Source organism: Toxorhynchites rutilus, chromosome 1, assembly GCF_029784135.1.
Source record: "Toxorhynchites rutilus septentrionalis strain SRP chromosome 1, ASM2978413v1, whole genome shotgun sequence".
Lineage (NCBI taxonomy): Eukaryota > Metazoa > Arthropoda > Insecta > Diptera > Culicidae > Toxorhynchites > Toxorhynchites rutilus.
In genome coordinates, this window is record NC_073744.1 from 89,860,953 (window position 1) to 89,887,051 (window position 26,099).

At 39.4% G+C, this 26,099-nt stretch overlaps 1 protein-coding gene across 4 annotated transcripts in view; it reads right to left on the reverse strand.

Annotated features, from left to right (window-relative positions):
* The window catches only part of LOC129763179 (cilia- and flagella-associated protein 43), a 90,117-nt gene that overhangs the window by 2,794 nt on the left and 61,224 nt on the right, over positions 1–26,099 (reverse strand). For all 4 annotated transcript variants that reach the window (XM_055762001.1, XM_055762000.1, XM_055762004.1 and 1 more), the window contains 5 exons: positions 4,974–5,319; positions 4,477–4,911; positions 3,913–4,415; positions 3,604–3,847; positions 3,412–3,540 (listed from right to left, as the gene is read on the reverse strand). In XM_055762001.1, the coding sequence (XP_055617976.1) occupies positions 3,412–3,540; positions 3,604–3,847; positions 3,913–4,415; positions 4,477–4,911; positions 4,974–5,319 (1,657 nt within the window). The remainder of the gene's footprint in view (positions 1–3,411; positions 3,541–3,603; positions 3,848–3,912; positions 4,416–4,476; positions 4,912–4,973; positions 5,320–26,099) is intronic.

Genomic DNA, 26,099 nt, shown 5'->3' on the forward strand with positions numbered 1-26,099 from the left:
GGATAAGAAAAAAAATCTGCGGTGATTTTTTTGTAAAATTGTTTTTTTCACTTGTTTCAATAGTTATTGGAACTGTTTGATTCAATTCGTAAAGTATTTTTTGGTTGTGAATCAATATGTTTGGCGTCTATCAACATCGTTTTGAAGTGTTGAAAAAATTTTTCTATACAATGCTTATAAATGTAAACGAAAATGCTATTCAGAAACATATAATTTTTTATGCAATTTGATCAGCGATTCGTTGAGTTGAGAGCCATTGATGTAAAGAACTTTCAGATGATTATTGAACATGTTTTACAAAACAAGTTTTAAATTTAATTACATAATTCCTCCGAAAATTTAAGTTTATTTTCAGTTTATTTTCGTTTGATGAATTCCACCCCGGAGATAAATTTGCCGGTTGGTGGTACCACAGTTTTCGGTGTCGATGATTATGTGCGATCGTAATAACCTCCTATTGTTGAGGATAACTTTGTAATTTATAGTTCTATTATCATAACGAAAACCTGGCAGTTATAAACTTTTGCTCGGGTAAAGAAAAAAATGTTTCAACATAGGAGGCTAACAAACTCAATTGAAAAACATATTTCAAGTTACTTGCTGCATACAGTGTCGGGCAAAACATTAAGACAACTGCTCAAGCAAAAAATGAAATTCTGGTAAGTAATTATCGTGTAAACAAGAAGTATGTAAGGTTTCAATTCTCGAATTCTAGTTACAGTCAACGAAAAATAGGTCGTGCGGATAATTGCACGAAAACACAGCGGATGGTCATCCGGAAAATGTTCAAGGCAGGCAGTAGCCAACGCGAAATCGCAGAGTACTTGGAATGATCCAAAACTTCAGTTTTTAATGCCCTCCACGACTGCAAAAAAATCACAGGAGGGTTGTGCCCGAGACACGACCGCATAGTTGACGTAGGATTCCGTTGATTTTGGAGCAGCTCATGGCCACAGGATACTCAATATACATCACCAGGTTATAAAGTTATTACAAACAATGTTCCGGGCACCGTGCAACGAAAGAGAAAATGCTATTTCAATCTATAATATACTTCTTTGGTCATTGATTTATTTGACTTAGCTTTATATTTAGATAGATCTTGACTATTTTGACTTGGGTTTAAAAATAATACATGATGACTCTTTGTCTTCTTCTGCTTAATTGAATAAACATAAGAAAAGGTTTGTAGTGGATTTAGTGGTATTTTCTTTACATTTGTGAACAGAATGTTGTTCCGCAGTCTACCACGATATCTCATCTAACCCGTTAAAAGTATCTGGTTCATATAGGAAACGTTTTTTTTCAGAGCTTCCATTTGATGTATCAAAAGAGAAAAAAAAATTACAGATTTTGAACAATGAAAATACTTAATTCAAATGCAATTACTACACACAATTTTAGTCCTATGTCAAGATCGCGTCCGTGCCCCTAGGCTCAGACCCATCAACTTTTTCTAATATTTCTCCATTTTTCCAATTTTTCTCGCCTCATAAATTTTCCTTGGTTGAAAATGAACGCAACAAAACAGACAGTTTAAACCAAACGACCCGTTCGCGAGGGGCTACCATATACAATTTTACACTTACACTTGTGCTAAATTTTTCATAATACACGATCGGTTAATGATATGAGATTTCACGAAGCAACAAACATTAAAGTTGTAAATTTAATTTTTTTTGCTAGAATTAATCGTATCACCAATACAAAAATGCCCCTGACTTGCATATATTTGCAATGTCGATCTCCCCCAGGCAGCTTGGCTTTGATGTCTCTGTTAGGGAATACATTTCGATAGGAACGAAATCTACTTTCCCTACTTTCATGTATTTGCAATGCCGATTCCCCCCAGGCAGCTTGTTTTTGATGTCTCTGTTAGGGAACCGCCAAGCTGCCTGGGGGAGATCGACATTGCAAATATATGCAAGTCAGGGGCATTTTTGTATTGGTGATACGATTAGTTCCAGCAAAAAAAAATAAATTTACAACTTTAATGTGGGTTGCTTCGTGAAATTTCATATCATTGACCGATCGTGTATTATGAAAAATTTAGCACAAGTGTAAGTGTAAAATTGTATATGGTAGCCCCTCGCGAACGGGTCGTTTGGTTTAAACTGTCTGTTTTGTTGCGTTCATTTTCAACCAAGGAAAGTTTATGAGGCGAGAAAAATTGGAAAAGTGGAGAAATATTAGAAAAAGTTGATGGGTCTGAGCCTAGGGGCACGGACGGGATCTTGACATAGAACTATAATTGTGTGTAGTAATTGCATTTGAATTAAGTATTTTCATTGTTCAAAATCTGTAATTTTTTTCTCTTTTGATACATCAAATGGAAGCTCTGAAAAAAAAAACCGTTTCCTATATGAACCAGATCCTTTTAGCGGGTTAGATGAGATATCGAGGTAGACTCCGGAACAACATTCTGTTCCTAAATGTACAGAAAATACCACTAAAACCACTACAAACCTTTTCTTCTGTTTATTCAAATAAGCAGAAGAAGCCACATGCTGCTTCATCTTCGACTTCTCCGGGTCCTGATCCGTGGACTGCGTTGGCCATTTCATGACGTTAACTTGGCGTCGGCTTTATCCTGGAACCACTTTCTTATCCACCCAGTACAGGGAGCCAACCCCAGGCCAGAAGAAGCACCCCTACACCATAATGTTCCCTCCTCCATGCTTGAATGTCTTTGTGATATACTGTGGCATGTAAGCGCAGCCTATTGGGCGATGGACCCAAGTTTTTTCCGTCCCAGCCGATGAGGTTTACTTTCGTCTCATCCGACCACAGTATATTTCGCCACTGCTTTTCCTTCTCTGGACCGGTCCATTCCGGTTTCCTTTGGCGTCAGCATCGGGACCTTCCAGGGGCTGTGGGATAGGATCCAAGCTTGTTGGTAAACTTGGTAAACAGAAACTGATGGAATCCATGCTGAACCGGGTGCATGAAATGATCCGTAACAAAGGTTACACGACCAAGTACTATTTGTGAAGCTTTTCATGGTACGAATTGTTTTTATTTTTTCTATCATGACTTTTAAAACCGGTCTTAATTTTTGCACTAGATTGGATTAATTTTTCTCAAAGTTTTTTCACTTTCTTTTCTTTCTTGAACAGTGGTCTCATAGTTTTGTCCGACAATGTATGAGAAAATAGGTGCCATAATGTGTAGTTATAGAGAAAGGTCGCTATAGATAAATGTCACACTTAAGAAAGGAAATTCTTTGCGGGTTTGGAGGGATCTGTGTACAAGTCTGTGGAGTTTTGTCGCTCTAGAGAGCTTTTACTGTGTAATAGAAAGGTCGAAACTGAAGTCAAATCATGCCCGAAGAAATTCTTGAATTACATAAATCAGTTGAAAAATTAAACTTTTGCATTATTTATTATAAGAGAAATATTCTTTACCACTTACCTTATTATGGAGAAGATCTTGCAGTTTAGTTTCAAGTGCTAATAAAGCATTTTTCTGGGAAGAAATCTCTTTCTGGAAAGCATTAAGAGCTGCTTCTGAATCTGCCAGTTGTATTTCACAATATTTCAGCTGAAATAAAGTGAAAATTAAAAAAATATTGTTTGATAATCAATATGAATGTCACATAAATACTCTAAATTCACTCTCGATTTTGATACGTCTCATTTTACACAACGTTTGCCACATATTGTTGTCCATTCCAGCGGGACAGTTTGATGGTTGGTCCAAACTATCACATGTCAAAAGATAGTCCACGCATTCCTGCGGCAAGAGAATATTACTCTGCTGGGAGATTTTCTTCGCCATGATTCGTTTAGCCATGTCCTGATACACGGACAAAGTGACCACCGCTCGCAACTGCGCTTTTGGACGCTTCCTAGGAAATTGTAACATGATTCACAGTTAAAATGCTACGCATTACAGTTAGAATGATTATGTTACTTGAAAATCTTGTAAGCCTGATCAATAATCGCCGATTGTGCTGTATCCGAAAAGTTAATTTTAAATTGCTTATCCAACATGCGATCTTTAGTCTTCACAGTTTCGTATGTGTTCTTATAGTCGTTGACTTTATCCTGAAGTTCACACATAATTTCTGTCAATTCATTAATATGCCTGTTGGATTTTTCGATTGTTTCCCTCAGAAAATCGGCTTTTCGGTCGTATAACAACCTCCGGTAATTATAATGAGTGTTCCTCAGGATTCGCATTTCTTCTTCTCTTATGGCACTTTCTATGTGAATCTTCTCCAGTAGGTATTCGCCCACTTTAGTGTTGAACATGCTGATCTGCTCGTCTAGGCTTTGTATGATTTGAAATTTTTCTTCCTCCAGAAGTTTCTTGTATCGCATTCGTTCGTTGTATAGGAAATCGAGCTGTTCTTCGAATGCCTTCACCTCACGGATATCCGTTTCATTGTAGTATTGTGGATCTTTTCCAGTTTCCTAAAAAAAAAAAACGCAATATTAATAATAATCCTTTTTAAAGCCTATTTTTCTGCCATACCAAACAATGTGGGGTGGGTGGAGTCTTTTTTATTTCATCTTCCCAGCGGTGTTCCAACACTCCGTCCATCATTGTCATGAGGGCACGTTCTTTGAAGTCATCCGCCATGAGTTCGCGCTGTTTTCGGTCTCGTTCCGCTTTTTCCTGTGCCAATGCTTCCTTCATACTGGGAGTTAAATATGGAGCGACTGAAATTTCACTGTCTTTCGTGTTCACTATAATATCGGGGACCTCATCGGGTTGGAATTGTGGATCGATTATCAATTCCGCCTTGGAATTTTCGGTTTCCAATAATTTTGACATCGTTTCAATCTCCTGATGTATAACACGCAGCCGGTTGTTACGTTTCAAAACAACATCCATTTCATTATCCTTCAACGTTTTCAGTATATCGAACTTTTTGTTAAAGAGATCGCGTAATTTCAACATTTCAATCTAAGCGTGTACGAGAATTAGAAAAAATATGCAATAACCGAGAGGAGGATTGTTCTACTAACGTTTCCATACGCTTTCTCAAAGTATAGCTGTTCAAAACTGACCACCTCCAGCTGTTCGAATCGTAGGGGCATCGGGCTCACGTACAAATGTGTTGTCGTACCGGTGAGAGTATAATGTTTCTTTTCCGCCGCACGTGACAACACGTCAATCACGTTTCCATAGTCTGGATCACGATTAAGAATTGATTCTAACTGATAAGTGGGTGTAGGCTTCCAAGGGAGTAGAGCATCGTGACTTGCCATTAACTCTGTTTCACGATAAACCGTCATCTTCTGTAGAAAGTATGCGTCTCTTTCTCTTGGCAGCGAAGAATAATTTTCAACAGCAAGTTTTGTAAATATTGACCTGGGGGGAGTGAACCGTTAGACTAATTCATTTTTTATCCAAATCGTTTATTTGTAAGGCTCTATTGCAGGAGCTTTGCGGAGCCGCTCATTCAGTTTTGTTTACATTATTTAACTCTTTGTGGTCGTTTGTCTGCTATCAGCCACCACAGCAAGAAACCATGTATTTTTATGAAGAAACATCACATTAAAATATATTGTTAAGTTGATACATATATATATATATATATATATATATATATATAGTTCACAAAAGAAAAAGCTCATGTCATATATTTTTCATAATCTTGCATGTATCACTGGAGAAATAATTCCGACCAGTACGACACCCATGCCCAAATTCAATACGGCCGCAAAGGATTAATCTTAAATCTATGGTTAGAAGGATTCGACCGATTACTCGTGGTTTACTCGAGGTTAAGGGGCCAACAATTTTGTGGAACTGGTCAGGTTTGGGATATGGAAATTGGGTAAAGTTGTCTCAACCGAGGGTTGCCACACGCACTGTGTTGTTGTGCATTAGGACCAGGGATGGTATCTGGTGTTCGACTGGATATCGAGGGTGAGCGTCGGTGAGATGAGGGGACAAGACAAAGAAACTAATAACTTTTATTTTCATTATTTATTAACGATTTTCCATCTGTCTTGAAATTTTCTCCTATGATGTGCAACTGTACATTTGCTCAAACGTGATTTAGAAGACATAGGACGTCGTATTAACTATGATCTCAATAATGTTTCACGATGGTCTCTGAGTGATAGGCTTCCAATAAATTAATCGAAAACTAAAGCCATGTTCATTTCCAGACGACAGATTCGTACAAGTTTACCGGAGTTAACTATAAAAATAGAATATATACAAAAAGCAGCAAATCTTGGTGTTATTTTCCAATCAAACCTCGAGTGGGACTCTCAAATAAATGCACAATGTGGTAGGATCTATATGACATCTTCGACTTACAGCAGAAATGCTTCCTGTGTCCACCAAGCTTTTGCTATTCAAATCTCTTCTATTACCTCATTTTTCCTATGAATCAGAATTGATTTTGAACGCCTCAGCCGCAACGTTTGACAGACTAAGGGTATCATTAAACCAGTGTGTTCGATGGGTCTTCAGATTATCTAGATTTTCTAGAGTAAAACATTTACAACGGCAGCCGTTGGGATGTTAATTCCGTAGTTTCTTCAACTTACGATGTTATGTCACTTTATTTAAGATAAGGTACACCGGAGCAAGTTGAAATTCGGGGTAAGTTAAAACGCAAACCATAACTTTCACCAGGAATGGCGGATTGACGTGATAAAAATTTATAAAGTTAACATTATCTTTCAACTCACCTTATGACGGCTATTACCAGAATATTGGAATGCCTTAACGCAATCCACGTCTTTGTTTACTTTTCCTTGTTCTGTGAAATCAAAACAAACATTTAAGCGCACTGACTTAATCGGTCCAAAATCACTGATTTTTTTCAAAAATATCGCCAGAATCGCACGTCAGGTAATCAAATAAGGATAATCAGGTATAGAGGTTTAGGAAACTAAACTGAAAAATCTTTTTTAGTATAGCTCTGAACATTCAAACACACCCCATGTTTTTTTCAACCCTGGGATAAGTTGAAACCAGTTGAAATCGACTATTTTTCAAACATTGCTGTAGATGTCGAACGTTATTTGTCGGTGATTGCTGTAAATGAATGATGATAAATTAAAAAATTGAATCATTCATATTACGTTCCTCAGTAGGTTCTACATAATTTATGAATACACAGGCATGATATAAGTAAAATTTGTTAATTTTGCAATTAGGGGTCGTTCAAATATTACATAACGTAATGTGTTTACTATTTTAGACTTCCTCTTCCCTACGTGACATGCAACGAATAGTCATTTGCATAAAAATGTTTAGATTTAGTTGGATTTGTTCTTAAACAAGTGTCCACTAGGCACCCCCTCCTCCCTTTCTGAGTACTTTACGTAATATTTGAATATTATTTGATCCCATAAAACTCATTAGTGATCGTTTTGAGTGACTCTACTCTGACTTCAAAGCGTCTAAAATAGTATTATTTATGATATTGTTTCGAATAATTCATTTTTTATTATTTGATCCCATAAATCTCATTAGTGATCGTTTTGAGTGACTCTACTCTGACTTCAAAGCGTCTAAAATAGTATTATTGATGATATTGTTTCGAATAATTCTAGTATGTAGTGTCCATTTTGTGTGTATCAGACTACTCCCCGACATCTTGCGTGTACTAAAACCCTATTGACCCGGCTGACCCGGAAAACTTCGTTCCGCCCAAAATTTGTTTTTTGTTATCAATGCCTTCAAACATTCACGTTTTCTTACTATGAGAATAATCATGGGTCCAATCGCAGAACTGTTCAATGATTGATCTTCTAATCGACCCCGTTGAATTTTGTATGGCAGCTCCCCCTTAGAGAGGGGGGTGGAGTGTCTAACCACCTTAAAACCTTCACATGCCAAATTTGGTTTCATTTGCTTGATTAATTCTCGAGTAATGCAGAAATTTCTGTTTCATTTGTATGGCAGCCCCACCTAAGAGAGGAGGGACGAGTATCTAACCACCATAGAATCATTTATTACACCCTAAAACTTCCACATGCAAAATTTGGTTCCATTCACTTGATTAATTCTCGAGTAATGCATAAATTTGAATTTCATTTGTATGGCAGCCCCCCTCAGAGAGAGGGGAAGAGTGTCTATTCACCATGGAAACGTTTCGTGTCCCCTAAAACATTCGCATGACGAATTTGGTTCTATTTGCTTGATTAGTTTTCGAATTATGCAGAAATTTTACTTTCATTTGTATGGCAACTCCCCCTTAGAGAGAAGGGTGGAGTGTCTAACCACCGTAAAAATATTTATTGCACCCTAAAACCTTCACGTGAAAAATTCGGTTCCATTTGCTTGAATGATTCTCGAGTAATGCAGAAATTTGAGTTTCATTCGAACGGCAGCCTCCCCTCAGAGAGAGGGGTTGAGTGTTTATTCACCATGGAAACGTTTCGTGTCCCCTAAAACATTCGCATGACAAATTTGGCTCTATTTGCTTAATTAGTTTTTGAATTATGCAGAAGTTTGCCTTTCATTTGTATGGCAGCTCCCCCTTAGAGAGGAAGGTGGAGTGTTCAACCACCGTAAAAACATTTATTGCAGCCTAAAAACTTCACATGCAAAATTCGGTTCCATTTGCTTGAATAATTCTCGTGTAATGCAGAAATTTGTGTTTCATTTGTATGGCAGCCCCCCCTCAGAAAGAGGGGAGGAGTGTCTATTCACCATGGAAACGTTTCGTGTCCCCTAAAACATTCGCATGATAAATTTGGCTCCATTTGCTTGATTAGTTTTCGAATTATGCAGAAATTTGTTTTTCATTTGTATGGCACCCTAAAACCTCCATATGCCATTCGGTTGTAGGTGGTTCGAAAAGCGAAACCGCACATTAAACTTATGATAGTGCCGCGTTTCAACTTACCCCGCTCCACGTGACAAGTTGATACAATGCATATGATAGCTAAACATTTTAAATATTGATATTTTTCAAAACACCCGGTGTGAAACCCTATTTGTATGCCGCAAACAGATTGTGTAGAATGTATGAATGTATGAATTGGCTAAATTGAGGGAATCGACTTGAATGGGATGAGCGACAGTATAGGGGATGGTGTTTGCATGTATTGTGTAGTTTCTCTTCTTTTTTAAATGTATTTCAATTTAGTTTGGATTGAGTTCGTAACGGTTATAAGGATGTGGTATGAACAACGTTGAATCCGATTGTAGAATTTTTATAATGGTGAACCCTTGCTCTACAAGTATGAATAAACAAAACAAACAAAATAAACAAATAACGAAAAAGAAAAACACAAAGGCATTACATTTTCATACTAGACCGTTTCACACATAGATCGACTGGATATAGCAGATGTCGCGAGTTCCCAACACGTCTCTGAAAGGTCTTCCTTTGGCCTCAAGGGCATTGAAAAGGTACTCTCTGGCTGCGTAATTATCCGTACATTGCCAAACTGCGTAATCGATGTCATCGTAGCCGTTTCCACACCGACAGACATTGCTTTGAACATGATTTATTCTGTGGAGATGCACATCTAGCGAGTAGTAGTTGGACATAAGTCTACTCACGAATCACTCTACGAATGAAGTCACAATTTATGTCCAAACCTTTGAACCACGCTCTCGATGAAACCTTTGGAATAATTGAATATAACGACCGCCCAAGACTTCCAGTGTCCCAATCGGTTTGCCAACTCAAGGTTCCCTCGACGCAGTAATTGGCAAAAATCATCGTATGAAATCTGTCTATATTCGCCTTACTGGGCACCCACCTTTGCGAGAGTGTCCGCCTTCTCTTTGCTAGGATTGAACAATGAAAGGGGACCCAAACAAAGGTTATCTAATAGGATCTTTCGATCAGTGCACTCATCTGCTACCTCACTTTTGTGAGGAAATAAGATGGGTGCCTACTAGTTTTCATCGACTGGAGAGCCTCAAGCGAACTGATACTATCCGAGAGAATGAAGTAATGGTCTGCCGGCTTGTTGGGGATCATCCCCAATGCGAAGTCGATTGCTGCCAGCTCAGCAACATAAATGGAACAAGGTTCCTACAGTTTACGGAATGTGCTCGAATTCTCATTGAAAATACCGAAGCCAGTGAATCCATTGAGGTGAGACCCATCATTGAAGTATCTTTTCATGCAATTGACTTTTTGGTACTTTCGGCTAAAAATACGGGGAATGAAAGTTGGTCGAAGCTGATCTGAAATCCCAAGAGTTGCTTGTTTTATCGACAGATCGAATTCAATTGAGGAACTGCCGATGGTGAAGTGAGCACGGTCTGGAGTAAACGGTCGAAGACAAATATCTGACGAAACATAGTGGTGATAAAGTCTCAAAAACCGAGATCGTATATTTAGATGAAGAATTTTTTAAAATTTTTCAATCACAGGTGTGTTCGTGACTTCGCATTTCGCCAGTATTCTGGTAGAAAGTTCCCAGAATCGGTTATGTAGAGGTGTTTTTCCTGTAAGAACTTGACTTGATATCGTACTAATCCCGCTTCGTCGATTTGGGAGTTTGCGGACTTAATAGGGAAAAGTTGGGAAAGACGGACACCCCTGTATTATTATTAATTTACATTTTTATTTTAAATTTGAATGATATACAAACCTGCAATACAGTGTGTCAATGCCTTTGACACTTACTGTGTAGCTGGCTTTCTGTTAAATAAACAATAAACAAAAATAACTACAGAGAGCAGCTCGATGTAAATCTCCGTTTGCAGAAAAATAAGGTTCTCATTGTTATTGAGTTATTTTTTGGGGTATTATTCGCTACATAAGTGTTTTACCATCATCTTCCAGTTTATCGAATCAGCGGTGAATTTTTATCATTTTCACTCCAGAAATATTGATGAAAATAAAATGCTAATCAAGTCGGGTAAGGCGGACACTCCACCGACTAAAGACGAACATTTCGTTTTTAAAGAAATTGATTATCTCCTCTTTTTTTGTTTACCAGATGCCCACTAACTACGTTGGCAAGTGAAACCAGATATTATGGACGAATCAGCAGAGCGGTTTTTAAAACGCCATTTTGCAAAATTTCTGCCTCAATGACAAAAAGAGACCTAGACTATCAATTTGTGGTAGATAGCTATGTATTTTGTTGTGAAATTCACGAAAAAATTTGATCCATAGAAGTACTCCTCCATTGGAATCATCCCTATCCAGGCGAATAATGTTAAAATTGTGGAAGTTGAGTTCTGTGTCAGAAGAAAGCCATGTCTCTGAAAGGGCGAATATATCACAATCATAAATTTTAAGTAAACATTTAAACGAGTCTAGTTTAGGCACTAGACTACGGCAGTTGCATTGTAGACTTTGAATTATCCATCCAAAGATATGATTGATGCAAGGAGGGGCCATGAAGTAGTCAATTGCTTAAGATAAGACTTTAAAGATGGAAGCAAGGCAGATATAAGACTTCTGAGGGGGTCTTCAGTATTGAACGTGGTTAGTATGAAGTCCACAATGTCCGAAAAAGCTATCAATCCTCGATTAGACGCGAATTTTCAACGAGAAGATCGAGGAGCAGCGTTTTGACGTACGACTACGTCTTTCATTTCTATACCGGGGTGTAAAACCAAAGTTTCGAGAACGAAAGCGTTACGCTGGAGACCGAGATTTTGAGCGTTAATAGCTCTTAAACAACTGAACGAAATGGTATGATAAACACTTCATTTGAAAGATAAAATGTCTACGCGTCATATACTTGTTACTTTTTCATCCAAAAACTTGTTTCAATAGTCTTAAAATTGCTTTCAAAACAGGCTATTGAAATCAAAAATCGGTATATAAGCGAGCGCCACTCGTAAACCCACTCAGTTATGATTGAACAGCGATTGGAGCATGTTGTCGCTGTTGTTGTGAAGCAAATTTCGTTTATCATGAATGCGCTGATGAACGGTGTCACCAAGAGCCTGTTTGTGCACCTAAGGCCAAAAGGGAATCCATCAGGAGGAGAGTGATGCCACGGTTCCGCTTGAAACATCGGAGCAGCCGCCACACACACACACACATACACGCGCGGAATTCTCGTTGCTATCATCGTTGCTGAAAAATAATCTGCCAGTTCCCCTGGGAATTGAAAAATACATTCATGCGAAATAGTTTATTTTAATGTTTTCTATCCATATAACACTGCAACCAAATACATTTGGTTTTGTTATTTTTCAATCAATCGCAATTAACAGGAAAGCTTCTGAATATTTTTTTCCCCATCAGTGGAAATTTTCGTATCCAATATTGGATGCATAACATGAAAAACGGAAAATGTTTCACATCGCGAAAATCAAGTCATTTTCGAGCGATTATTTGCTTTCTACTCATATAATGCTTCGACCAAATACATTTCGTTTTGGATTTTTTCAATCAAGTGCGATCAACGTAAGACCACGTCTTTCGGCAATTTATTAGAGGTGCAATGAATCTTTAGGAATTCCCGCTCTACGCGCACTGGCAAACAATGTTTACTCAACAATTTCTCAAACTAGAAATGGGTGTTGTGAGAGAGGATTAGCGAACGCGAAAACGACAAACGGGAGAAAGATACGTTTGGAGGTTGAAGGAAATTGGCAGAAAACTTCTTCATTCTATCATTCAAATAATGTGATTCATACCACATTTGTGCTCCCGTGGCCGAGTGGCTAGCGTCAAACCTAACATGCCGGGGGTTCGGGTTCGATTCCCGTTCTGGTCGGGGAAATTTTTCTTCAAAGAAATTTCCTCTGACTTGCACTGTGGTCAGGCGTATTCTAGAGCTTGCCACTCAGAATGCATTCAAGGCGTGTTATTTGGCATAGAAATCTCAACTAAGTACTAATGAAAATGACGCAAGTAATATTACGTTGAGACGGCGGAGTTCCTCTAGGAACGTTAGTGCCATATAAGAAGAAGAAGAAGATTCATACCACATCGTTTTGCCAGAAAGAGATTATTAATGCTCAAAGGAGGAATCGAGTCCTCCGAGGAAATTACCCAGCGCAAATTAGAGTCGACTATCAATTGCGGCATTCGTACACAAATAATTTTATAATGCAGTTTCACCAAAGTGATTTCTTCGGATATATTCACTACATCATGTCATGTATTTCATATTCTTCATAAGGAAATCCATATCCATGGCACCTATCGGTAACGAATTATTATCGAAACCACGATTTTCGCTAAATGCTCCTTTCAGATCGGCCTGTAAAAAACTTTTCTGTACTCTAATCCATCAAATTTGGAGCCCTGAAAAGGGCCGTTGATTATATGCTAAGCTAATATAGCACGCTCTCCTCGGATACGATGGGCCAGCTGGATGTCCTTGGGCATGATGTGACGCGTTTTGCATGGATAGCACACAAATTGGTATCTTCGAATAAGCCTCCTGCAGCGTCATAACCGCGGAACTTTGGAAGCGCAAGTCGGTTTTGAAGTCCTGAGCAATTCCACGAACCAAATGCTGCAAAGGTAGCTTGCGGATCAGCAATTCGGTCGATATCTGATAGCGACGAATTTCATGCGAAGTTCCCGGTCGATAGCGATGTGGCTTCTCCACCTATCCTGCTACTGGTGCGCTTATCCGAGCTGACTTCGTGTGCCTTACCACCGAATGACTAACGAGCTGTCTGCGAAAGACTAACGAGCTCGAGTCCTCACGGTGCGAGAGTAGAGTAAGAAATGAACGAAAGCAAAGGAAGCGTCATTTTATAAACCATGAAAGTATAGAATCTAAATCCCACCCTTATTATATTCGTGAGTATACAGTAAGCTTATACAATAAAGAGGGTGGGGTTTACATTCGATTCTTTTATGTTTTATAAAATGACACTTCCCTTGCTTTCGTTCATTTCTTACTCTACTCTCGCACCGTGAGGACTCGTTTCATCGGGACTAAGCAGACAGCTCGTTAGTCTTTCGGTGGTAAGGCACCACGAAAGCAGCTCGGATAAGCGCATCAGCCGCAGGAAGCGTGAAGAAGCCACATCGCTATCGACCGGGAACGCATGAAATTCGTCGCTATCAGAAGTCGACCGAATTGCTGATCCGCAAGCTACCTTTGCAGCATTTGGTTCGTGGAATTGCTCAGGACTTCAAAACCGACTTGCGCTTCCAAAGTTCCGCGGTTATGACGCTGCAGGAGGCTTTTTAGAAGATACCAATTTGTGTGCTATCCATGCAAAACGCGTCACATCATGCCCAAGGACATCCAGCTGGCCCATCGTATCCGAGGAGAGCGTGCTATATTAGCTTAGCATATAATCAACAGCCCTTTTCAGGGCTCCAAATTTGATGGATTAGAGTTCAGAAAAGTTTTTTACAGGCCGAACTGAAAGGAGCATTTAGCGAAAATCGTGGTGTCGATGATAATTCGATACCGATAGGTGCCATGGATATGGATTTCATAATGAAAAATATGAAATATATGACATGATGTAGTGAATATATCCCCATATCGAAGAAATCACTTTGATGAAACTGTTTACCGTTTGTCGTTTTTAATTGTTGGGAAAGGGCATTATTTCTGCTGACTAAATTCCAAGAAAAAATCCATTCCTTCTTTAAGCGTGATTCATTCTGCTTCGGATCAACGGAACAGTATGATAATCATTTCATACAAAAGATAAAATGTCCAAGAGTTATATGATTGCTATTTATTGAGTCGAAAAATTGTTTCAATAGCTTAATGATAGCTTCGAAAACAGGTTATTGAAATCATTCGTATCCGTATGTAGCGCGCCCACTTGGAAACTCATTAATCTTATTGGAATGTGAGATGGGGAAGCTCATACTTACGTCTATGCATTATGCTGTACACTACAGACTTTTTTTCTCCGTACTGATTAAGAAGCCGACCGAACTATCGGTCGACAAGTCAGTCTGCAGTCGGCGCGGGCTCTTAATTTCGTTTTTGCAGGCCGAACCGAAAAAATTTCAGTCGAGTTAACTCTTTTTTACAGTAATGCTTTTGAATCCGGACACTTTGCATTACATTCAATATCATACCACAGCCATAACATTTTTTTTCATGTTGAATTTATGCGATTAATAGTTGCTAATATAGTTACTGATAGTTTCTTGATAGTTACTATTCAATCGCATTAATTCAACATGCAGAAAATGTTGTGGCTGCGGTATGGTATTAAATGTAACGCAAAGTGTCCGGATTCAAATACATTACTGTATACTTACTTCGATGTTATTCGTTTCTCTCTCAGGGTAAGCAACGAATATAATAAGGGTGGGGTTTAGATTCTATACTTTTATGGTTTATAAAATGACGCTTCCTTTGCTTTCGTTCATTTCTTACTCTACTCTCGCACCGTGACGACTCGTTTGTTTGGGACCAAGCAGATAGATAGTTAGTCTTTCAGTGGTAAGGCACACGAAAGCAGCTCGGATAAGCGCACCAGCCGCAGGATAGGTGAAGAAGCCACATCGCTATCGACCGGGAACTTTGCGTGAAATTCATCGCTATCGGAAGTCGACCGAATTGCTGATCCGCAAGCTACCTTTGCAGCTTTTGGATCGTGGAATTGCTCAGGACTTCAAAACCGACTTGCGCTTCCAAAGTTCCGCGGTTATGACGCTGCAGGAGGCTTATTCGAAGATACAAATTTGTGTGCTATCCACGCAAAACGCGTCACATCATGCCCAAGGACATTCAGCTGGCCCATCGAATCCAAGGAGAGGGTGCTATATTAGCTTAGCATATAATCATCGACCCTTTTCAGGGCTCCAAATTTGATGGATTAGAGTTTAGAAAAGTTTTTTGCAGGCCAAACTGAAACGAGAATTTTAGTTTGGATGCCATACAGCATCGAGAAAATTCCGGAAAGATCTAATCGTTGCTGAAAAATAATCTGCCAGTTCCCTGGGAATTGAAGAATACATCCAGTTTATTTTAATGTTTTCTAATTATATGGCGAACACAGCGACCAAATACATTTGATTTCGTAATTTTTCAATCAAGTGTAATTAGCTGGAAAGCTTCTGAAGATTATTCTTTCCCATCAGTAGGATATTTTCGTATCCAATATTGGATGCATAACATGAAAAACGGAAAATGTTTCGTATCGTGAAAATTATATAATTTTCAATCGATTATTGCTCAGTCGCCGAAATTTTCATACTCAGAGAGTTCATTCTCCTCTAGTTTGCCTTCCAAATTGCCATCGTAAACCACACCTTCTCTCGATTCAATCACGCACGAAAAGCATACTAAAATGATATTCTGGTGGTGAAACCGATTCATTTTTCGTGAGGCCCCGTGCACAAATTACGTAACACGATAAGGGGGGAGGGGGTAGATGTTGCGTTACTTTCTGTTTATTAGAGATAGGAAATTGCGTTACGAAAGGGGGGGGGGAGAGGTGGTTCAAAATTCGGATTTTTAGCGTTACGTAATTTGTGCACGACGCCTGAGGACATCGACAAGACAACATCGTTACTGAACGAGCTGAACGGCGAGGGATCGAGGGATTCATTACCTGGCCTGACCTGACCTGAAATGCAATCAGTTTGTTTTAACTGTGAGGGAGCGCAGAAAAGCCGATGCTGATACTCTCGTGACCAAGAGAGTATCAGCATCGAAATACGGTTCCTCGGGAAGACATAGAAGCAGCCGCCACACACACACATACACGCGCGCAACTCTTTTCGTTTGCTGGTTATCGAGAGGAAACCTGGAAAGAAATGATCGTTGCTGAAAAATAATCTGCCAGTTCCTCTTGGAATTGAAAATTACATTCAAGCGAGTTTATTTTAATGTTTTCTATCCATATAATACTGCGACCACATACATTTGGTTTTGTGATTTGTCAATCAAGTGCAGTTAGCAGGAAAGCTTCTGAAGATTATTCTTTAGAACAAGGTTTTTTGTATTCAATATTGGATGCATAAAACCTTGAGTCTCAACACTCTCGTTTTTGAACACTCTCGTTTTTGAAGTCACCCAAATATTTATTTATTCATTCATTCAGGATGGATTTAGATTCAACTTCAAACAAATGATCTCTAAATCAACGATAGTCCTACGTCACCCTTGCGGTTATACCATAGATATAACCCACTTCCTGTTTTTATTTCTCTCTTCTCTGGGTAATGACGTAAAATCCTTATTGCGACCAGGAACTGGCTGAGAAGGAGCATTCGGGTTCATTTTTTCAGTACTATTACCAGTAGAATCAGAGTCCGATTCTTGAGATGACAAAACCGAAAATTGGTTTTCATCTTGAGTGGCTGATGCGGTCTTTAGCATTTCAGCATAAGTCCGCTTGGAGCGTCCAGCGATAGAATGCTTCACTTTATCGGAGTGCTGTGTGTATCTTGGGCACTCCTGTAGAGGGTGATGATTCTCGCCACAGTGGATACATTTTCCCACTGTTTGTGTGCAAGAATCCTCCCTATGTTTATCACCACATTTGTCGCAACGAAATTGTTTCCAAGTTTCTTGCGGGGCCCAACTTGCGGATAAATTATTAAATGAAGATCAAACTTAGGTTGTAGACAACTTTTACATGATCTAGCAATATTCTTCTTAATTTGAAGATGAAATGACAACAAAAACATATGCCAAAGTCATATTATATGAGTTTCGCAAAAAATTGCAGTACAAACCATCCATACTTTAAATTAATAAAAAAATGTAGTATAAACATTATAATAATATGGTTTTGATTTTTTTATTTTTCTACAAATCCTATAGTTATATTTAGGTACCTATTCTATCAAATTACCTCGAAAAATCCTACTCAATTTGAACGAGGAAAGTGTCACCCATACCTGGGTGACGGGGCGACGAACGTGATAAACAGGCCACCAATCCGAGCTTGCCAGAGAAGTGCTTCTTCGTTGTTCCATTAAAAGTCACTTCGGGAGTCCCACAAGGCTCTCATCTTGGTCCTCTTCTTTTCATTCTGTTCAGTTAGGTCGAAGCTCTTGCCACGACCAGACGTGTTTACGGATTACACTGCGTATCGATTGTATTCGAATTGCTTTTGTTCCACACTTCGGTGTGAAGATAGACCTGCCTCGCGTTAGGACAACTAACGACAGCTCTTGCTATTTGAGTTATCATAGCAAAAATGACACCTGTGCGCTCCCGTGAGAACACCTTCAAAGTGGATTTGTCCAACTTCCCCAAGCGCCCATCGTTCGAGGAGATACACAAGTTTGTACACGAGACAATCGGTCTATCCATTGACCAGGTTTTCAGACTACAGATGAACCATGCCCAAAACTGTGCTCATGTAAAGTGCTGCGATCTGAAGACCGCTCAGGATGCTGTTGAGCAACACAACGAAAAACACGAGTTGGAGGTGAATAAAAACAAAATCAAAGTTCGACTCTTGATGGACGACGGAGGAGTAGAGGTCAAAATCCATGATTTGTCCGAGAATATTCGGAATGAGGAAATCGCAGAGTATCTCAAGCAGTACGGGGATGTTCTTCTCATCAAAGAATTGGTATGGGGCGATAACTTCGCCTACAAAGGAGTATCGACGGGAGTGCGGGTAGCGAAGATGATTTTACGAAGACACATTAAGTCGTTCGTTTCTATCCAAGGGGAACAATCATTGATTACGTATCGCAACCAGCCACAGACTTGCAAACATTGCCAAAATCTTCAGCACCCAGGCATCACTTGTGTCGAGAACAAAAAGCTTCTCGGACAAAAGACTGATCTTAACAATCGACTGAAGACAATACAAAACAAAACCTCGACCTACGCGGGAGCGCTTAATGGAACCAACCTCGGCAACGATCTTCTGCCGAAGTTTGTGGGTACCAATCTAAACAAACTCAACGAACGAGCGCGAGTTACTCAGCCGAAAGCGGATGATCGCTTGGAAGCATCCTCCTCTCGTTCAACTGCTACCACGTCATCTGGAACAACTTCGTCATCCCAAACCAATTGTCCCCTAGAACCATCTAAAGAGACAACGATGTCAATTTCCACAATAACGTCGACGGCACTCATTGATGAATCTATACATCGTGCTCATGGAGATGAGGCTGCTCTAGTGGACAACGGAATCAACGAATGCAACGACACTCGGGACCTGCTGAGAGTAGAGGGTTCTCAGCGCAACAAAGTCCAAAGTGAAACCGACGCAGTAAGTGTAAGCACTTTCAAAATTCCTCTTTCTATCCTTCATTCCCATCCCACCACAATGGAGATTTCCGAGAGTGAAAGCAATGAGTCGTCGTGTGAGAGTGTACCACCTCAAAAAGTAAAACGAGGAAGGGGGCGTCCAAAGAAACAACGGACATGCTCTCCGCCTCATGTATCTACAGATATCACTAACAAAGTATCGAATAAGTCGTCCCAGTCACGGAATGAGGGAGATGATGTTTAAGAAGTATTTCCTCTTCTACATATTACCCTCTCCTTACTAAACTATATTCAGTACCTTATGCCTCATCCATTACCATATGAATAATCTACCAATCAGCTACAACATTGGTAGTATTAATACCAACTCAATATCTAGTACTAATAAAATAGCAGCCTTGTCCACCTTCGCACGTTTAATGGAGTTCGACATAATTTTGCTCCAAGAAGTCGAAAATATTAATTTTAGTATATCTGGATTCAATGTGGTGACAAATGTAGATGAAAACAAACGAGGAACAGCAATAGCGCTTAAGCCTCACATCCCCTTCTGCAACGTGCAAAGAAGTTTAGATAGTCGAATCATAACAGTCAAGATCAACGACTCAGTCACTATATGTAATGTCTATGCACATTCAGGTTCGCAAAATTTCTCTGCTCGCGAAAATCTTTTCAAAAATCTCCCCTTCTATCTACAAAATAGTAGTGACTATTTGATTCTAGGCGGTGATTTTAATAGCGTTATAGCCTGCAAAGATGCCACAGGAACCAACAGTTTTAGTCCCTCTCTCAAACGTCTCGTTGATAATCTTGGGCATTATGATGTATGGGAGGTATTGAATGGAAATCGAATAGATTATAGTTTCATTCGGGCAAACGCAGCATCACGCATCGATCGAATTTACGTTTCACAGGTTGTTGTTCCGCATCTCCGTACGGCTGAATATTTTGTGACGTCTTTTTCGGATCACAAAGCCTGCAAGGTACGCCGTTGTTTACCTGATCTCGGACGTCCGTATGGACGAGGATTTTGGTCTATTCGTGCACATGTTCTCAACTCGGAAAACCTTGAGGAGTTCAGCAGAAAGTGGAACTATTGGCTTCGAGAAAAACGGAACTATAATAGTTGGCTAGAATGGTGGATAAATTTCGTAAAACCCAAAATTAAGAGTTTTTTCCGTTGGAAAACTAACCAAGCGTTTCGAGATTTCCACGCAAGAAACGAATTTTTGTATCGTCAATTGAAAATTGCTTATGAAAATATGCAGAACAACCTGAATGGGAGAACACAAATAAATAAAATTAAAGGACAAATGCTAAAATTGCAAAGCAATTTTTCCAAAGCGTACGAACATCTAAATGATCGATTAATCTGTGGGGAAAAACTTTCTTCTTTTCAAATCGGTGAAAGGGTACAAAAGAAGAAGAACAGTACTATCGACAAAATACAACATCAGAACCAGCTACTCACTTGCACTAATGAAATAGAGAGTCATGCGTTTGACTATTTCAAAAACCTCTACACTGCGGAGAATTTAGAACAAAATAATTACTTTCCAACAAATCGAATTGTCCCAGAAGGCTCCGTAAGTAACAATCAGCTGATGAACGAAATCACTACCTCGGAAATCTTCTTCGCTATAAAGTCAAGTGCATCGAGGAAATCCCCAGGCAGAGATGGTATTCCTAAAGAATTTTACGAAAGAGCCTATGATATTATCCACCCTCAATTGAATTTGATGCTTAACGAAGCAATTCGAGGGAATATTCCTGAAAAATTTGTTGAGGGGATAATTGTACTCTCCAAAAAGCGATCCGGAGACGATACAATTAAGTCGTACAGACCCATAAGCTTACTCAATTTCGATTATAAAATTTTGGCTAGGATATTGAAACAACGACTTGACCATGTGATGACTGAAAATGATATACTAAATAAAAGCCAAAAGTGTTCCAACTCAAAGAGAAACATATTCGAAGCCGTGAACGGAATAAAAGACCGAATAGTTGAACTAAATTGCAGAAGAAGGTCAGGGAAGATAATTTCCTTTGACTTTGATCATGCCTTTGATAGAGTGAATATAAATTTTCTTCTGGGCGTGATGCGGAACATTCGCTTGAACCAGGAATTTGTGTCACTAATTGGGAAGATAATGTCCTCGTCAATTTCGCGTTTACTAGTAAACGGAAATCTCTCTCCCGAATTCCCTATCCTACGCTCAGTAAGACAAGGCGATCCTATCAGTATGCATCTATTTGTCCTGTACCTACATCCCCTCCTTGAAAAGCTGCGCTCAGTTTGCAATGGTCCACTAGATCTAGTGATAGCATACGCGGACGACATTTCCATCATCACAACTGATAGCAATAAGCTTCCGATCATCGAACAAACCTTCGTGGACTTTGGCTTATGTTCGGGATCTATTCTGAATCTGACAAAAACCGTGGCAGTTAACATTGGCTGCTGGCAACAACCCGATGAGTCTGTTTGGCCGACAGTTCGTCCCTCCGTAAAAATTTTAGGGATCACATATTTCAACTCTATGAAGCAAACAATCGACTTCAACTGGAATGATGCAATCAGAAAGACGTCGCAATTGATGTGGATGTTCAAGCCGAGGATCCTCACATTACATCAAAAAATTATTATACTAAATACTTTCATCACCTCGCGGTTGTGGTTCCTGGCCTCTGTTATCAGTGCCCCAAATATTGCAATTGCTCGTATCACATCTCAAATAGGCAGCTTCATCTGGGATCGGCACCCAACGAGAATACCCATAGAACAACTTGCACTACCAGTTAGCATGGGTGGTCTCAATCTGCATCTGCCAAAGTATAAATGCAAAGCGCTTCTAGTCAGTCGATTCATCAGAGACATGGAATTCACTCCCTTTGCATTCACATTCTCGAATTGTCTGGGTAATCCACCGAATGTTGCAGCTGTTCCAGCACAATATCCTTGTTTAAAAAATGTTGCAAAAACTATAGCATACGTTCCTGATCGTCTCAAGCAAAATCCTTCGACTGCTTCTCTGCACGACTTTTTCAGAGAAAGCATACAAACACCAAAAATATCGTTGGAAAACCCTAACGTGCTCTGGAAAAGTGTTTGGGAGACCATCAAGAGTAGAAAACTTACATCGGCCGAACGCTCTTTATATTATCTACTGGTGAACGGGAAAATACCAAATGCTGCGTTACTTTATCGACAAAATCGAACAGACAGCCCTATGTGTCAGTACTGTCCAAATGCAGTAGAAAATTTAGAACACAAAATAACGCAGTGTCAAAGAATTAGGCTACTCTGGAGTGTCACTCTCTCACGATTGGAAACAATCGTGGGAAGAAGAGTCAATTTTAAGAATTTCATTCTTCCTGAGTTAAAGCAAATTAGAAGAAGAGACAAATTTAGAGCTCTAAGATTGTTTATAAATTATGTAAATTTTATTTTAGATGAAAATAACACACTTTCTGTAGAAGCCTTAGAATTTTATCTACAATGTGTACCTGTGTAAAACTATAATGTAATGTAATCTAGTGTTCGAAATAAATGTGTTTATAAAAAAAATTCTGTACGTTAATGACATCTCCTTCGTTCTCAAGCATATAAATGTAGCGGAACCGCGGGTAATACGGACAGTGGGGGTAAAATGGACAGGTGGTTGATTTGTATAGTTACATTTTAAATTTCAAATTTCTGTTAATGAGAACACCTTCTACATGTGTATACCTTCTACAATGAAAACTAATCAAAAGTGGAACAGGGAAACAAAAACCGAAAACCATTCATGATTCCGCGTGGGGATGTAATTTTAGCTGCTTCGATATTAAGCATTATGAGAGGTTTAATATCTAAATTCAATTCGCTGATGGTTATTTTTCGGTTTGTGAGTTAACAGAGAAGCGATATTAGGTATTTACGGAAAAAGTAAATTCATTGTTGAGTGGAAAATTTAAATTAATGAAATAATTGAACTGATGAGTAAAACGGACAGCTGCCAGTGGGAGTGAGATGGACTATGAAAAGTCTGTTTAATCTATTCCTAACGAATGACCTGCGTCTATAAATGGAAATCAAATCGCCAAATGTGACTGGAATCAAAAGCAAAATAATTGAGGGTCTGTCCGCTTATACTGCTGAAATGCACGATATCACTTCCAGGTGGATAAATTCGATTTTTTCATCATTTAACGGACATTCGTGATGAGTTCAGGCCTTGGTTGAATAAAATTATTCCTCTCGCGATCGATAAACCTCTACGCTTCATATATTACAAACTTGTCCATATTACCCCCACTATATGTCCATATAACCCGCATCGAAAAAAAGTCTTTTCATGTCTTTTAACATGTCTTTTCCTGTAAATTTCCTTGCATTTCCACTAAACCTTAATCTACAATATAAAGTCATCACCAGACACAATTTTCGTTCAAATTTTCCCCAACTTGCGGAGAATGTATTACTTTTTTACATAAAACATTCGATAAGTAAAGCTAAAAGTAAAGCTGGAAAGTGTTTATTTCACTCTAAAATCCATAACCATTTTTGGTTCACATAGATGGAACACAGAGCTCAATGTCGGCTATGTCGAATTGTGTGGTATGGTTGCCACATTTGCGCAACTCTATTGGACTTGAGTCGAACGGATTACAGAATTCAAAACTACAATCCGATCAGGTAATTCTGACTCAATCGGATTTCAGAATACTGGTTAATTTGTTGATCAGTAAAAAAATCTGGAATTTGTAAGGAAGTTGCACTATCGATTTCCTCAGGGCTTATTGATTTCGTCGACTAACCAAACTAACGAACTAATAATCCTTCTTCCATTAAACCGAATACATCCAGCAATATGTTGGACCGAATTCCACAGAACTTCATTTTTTGTTTCAACACACGATCTCTACCACGCACATATATCGATTATAAATTGTTGGTAAAAATCACGACATCGTAGAATGGCGTTGTCCTGATCATATCGAATCATCATTAAATTAAAGTGACCAGACGGTCAGAGGTCCAACGCGGGACACAAAAAAAATCGTTTTGTATATACGTTATATGAACATAAGCCATAGTTTAGTGAGTCTCATTTATTCATGAAATTCTTAACATGTTTCCTTGCAATTAAACCTGATCTGTATTATTTCTTTCAACGTACCGGCGCTTAGATGTAATTTTTCGATGGTCCAGATTTTGTTTACACCTGAGAAAACACGCTTAGCCAGAGCATTTAAGTCTGACGATTTGAGTTCTACCATTTTCTTCAAATTACCGTATGGAATGCCGCCACGTTTCAACTCATTTTTTAACGATTTCAGTGTTAAAGAAATGGACTAATTTCGAATGATGATCTGAAAAAAAAAACCTCAAAAGATAATTCAATGGAACAAATTTTCCTTAAATATTACGTTTATTACGTCTTCAACAAAAATGATTCAACGCTGTTGATTCGCGGCAGCAGCACAGTCAAGCAACTTGATGATTTTTTTCATACTGCCAGCTCCACCACACAGCGAAGGAGTTGGACATCCTGAGGCACCTCGTGTCCGCCGGATCTAGCCGATCTGGTATTTACAACATCTTCTCCCTGCCGCTCCCTAAGCCGCGAGATCGGAGCAATCGACCAAACGGCGAAGAAGAATCTGGCCAAAATAGACATTTTTATGCGGAAGCGTCAGACGAGACCGGCCGTGTCTGAACAGCAGGCTATCACCCAGAAGGAGTAGCTGGAGGTGCTGGTGAAAAACTTCTTTCCAGAGAAGTGCTATGTCGTGTTCATAATGAAAGACGAGACGTACTTGACGCTAGAATTCAGCGAATGGCGGGGGCCAAGGATCCGGTCAAATATCGTCCAATATATCTTCCAAACCATGTTCTCGTAAAAGGTCCTTCTCTGGCAGACGAGAAGGGAATGTCCAAACTGCCCTTATTTCGAGCCTTAAAGTGAACGGGGAGATATACAGTACGGAATGCCTGCCGGAAATTGTCGCCTTCACCAAGAAGTATCTCGCAAAGGTGATGTGGTCTTTAGACTGAACCTGGCAACAGTCCATTATGCCAAAGTATCAATGGAGGATTAATCGGCTGGAAATAAATATTGTAGCGAAGATCGGCATCCTACCCAACATCCTCCAGCTGCGACCAATAGAAAATTTTTGGGCGAACCTCAAATGGAACATTTCCTCCAAAAATTTCATAGCCAAAATAGAGAGACAGTTGACCGCCAGAACCACGAAAAGGGTCAAGAACCTGCCGACATCCATCTTTTCATCGGCCAACGAAGTTCCGACCAACTTCCGTAAGGCCGCCTGGCACTTCATTTACGATTCATCAAACAACTCTACGTCTTCCTGTCCAGCATACACTAGTTCTTCCGAAAATGACTGACTCTCTGCGGTCTCTGGGGATCAATACGAGACTTTTACAAAAACCATTTTTCAATATTCTTGCTGTCGTTCCTAGTTGACAAGTCTCTAAACAAAAAGTCCACTGTCGGTGCGATAAAACCAACTTCAACGTGTTAATCTACGGATGTATTGGAAGCGCTCTTGAACAGTCTGCCAAATAACAGTTTTTTTGAGGTTCATCCTTTTCAGAAAATCAACATGATCAAATTGAGACATTTTTGATTCTTTTGCCAAATGCGGGACGTTTCGCAGGACGTAATCTAACGCGGGACACTTAGTTGAAATGCGGGGCTGTCTCGCATAACGCGGGACGTCTGGTCAGTTTACATATGATACAATTCAAAATAAGAAATGATGTTCATAATGGATGAATTACCTTTAGCGGGGTCTCGTTTAATGTTTATCGGGGATAAGCTTGAAACGGGAATCGACGGTCAAGGATCTTGGATTACTACTTGATTTCAAGCTTACATTCAAGGACCACGTCGCCTACGTGGTGTCGAAAGCATCATCTCAAATCGGGTTCATGTTCCGCTTCGCCAAAGAATTCAAGGATATATATTGCCTTAAGGCTTTGTACTGTTCTTGGTTCGACCAATACTGGAATATTCGGCTGTAGTGTGGTGCCCATACTACCAAAACGAGGTGAACCGCATCGAA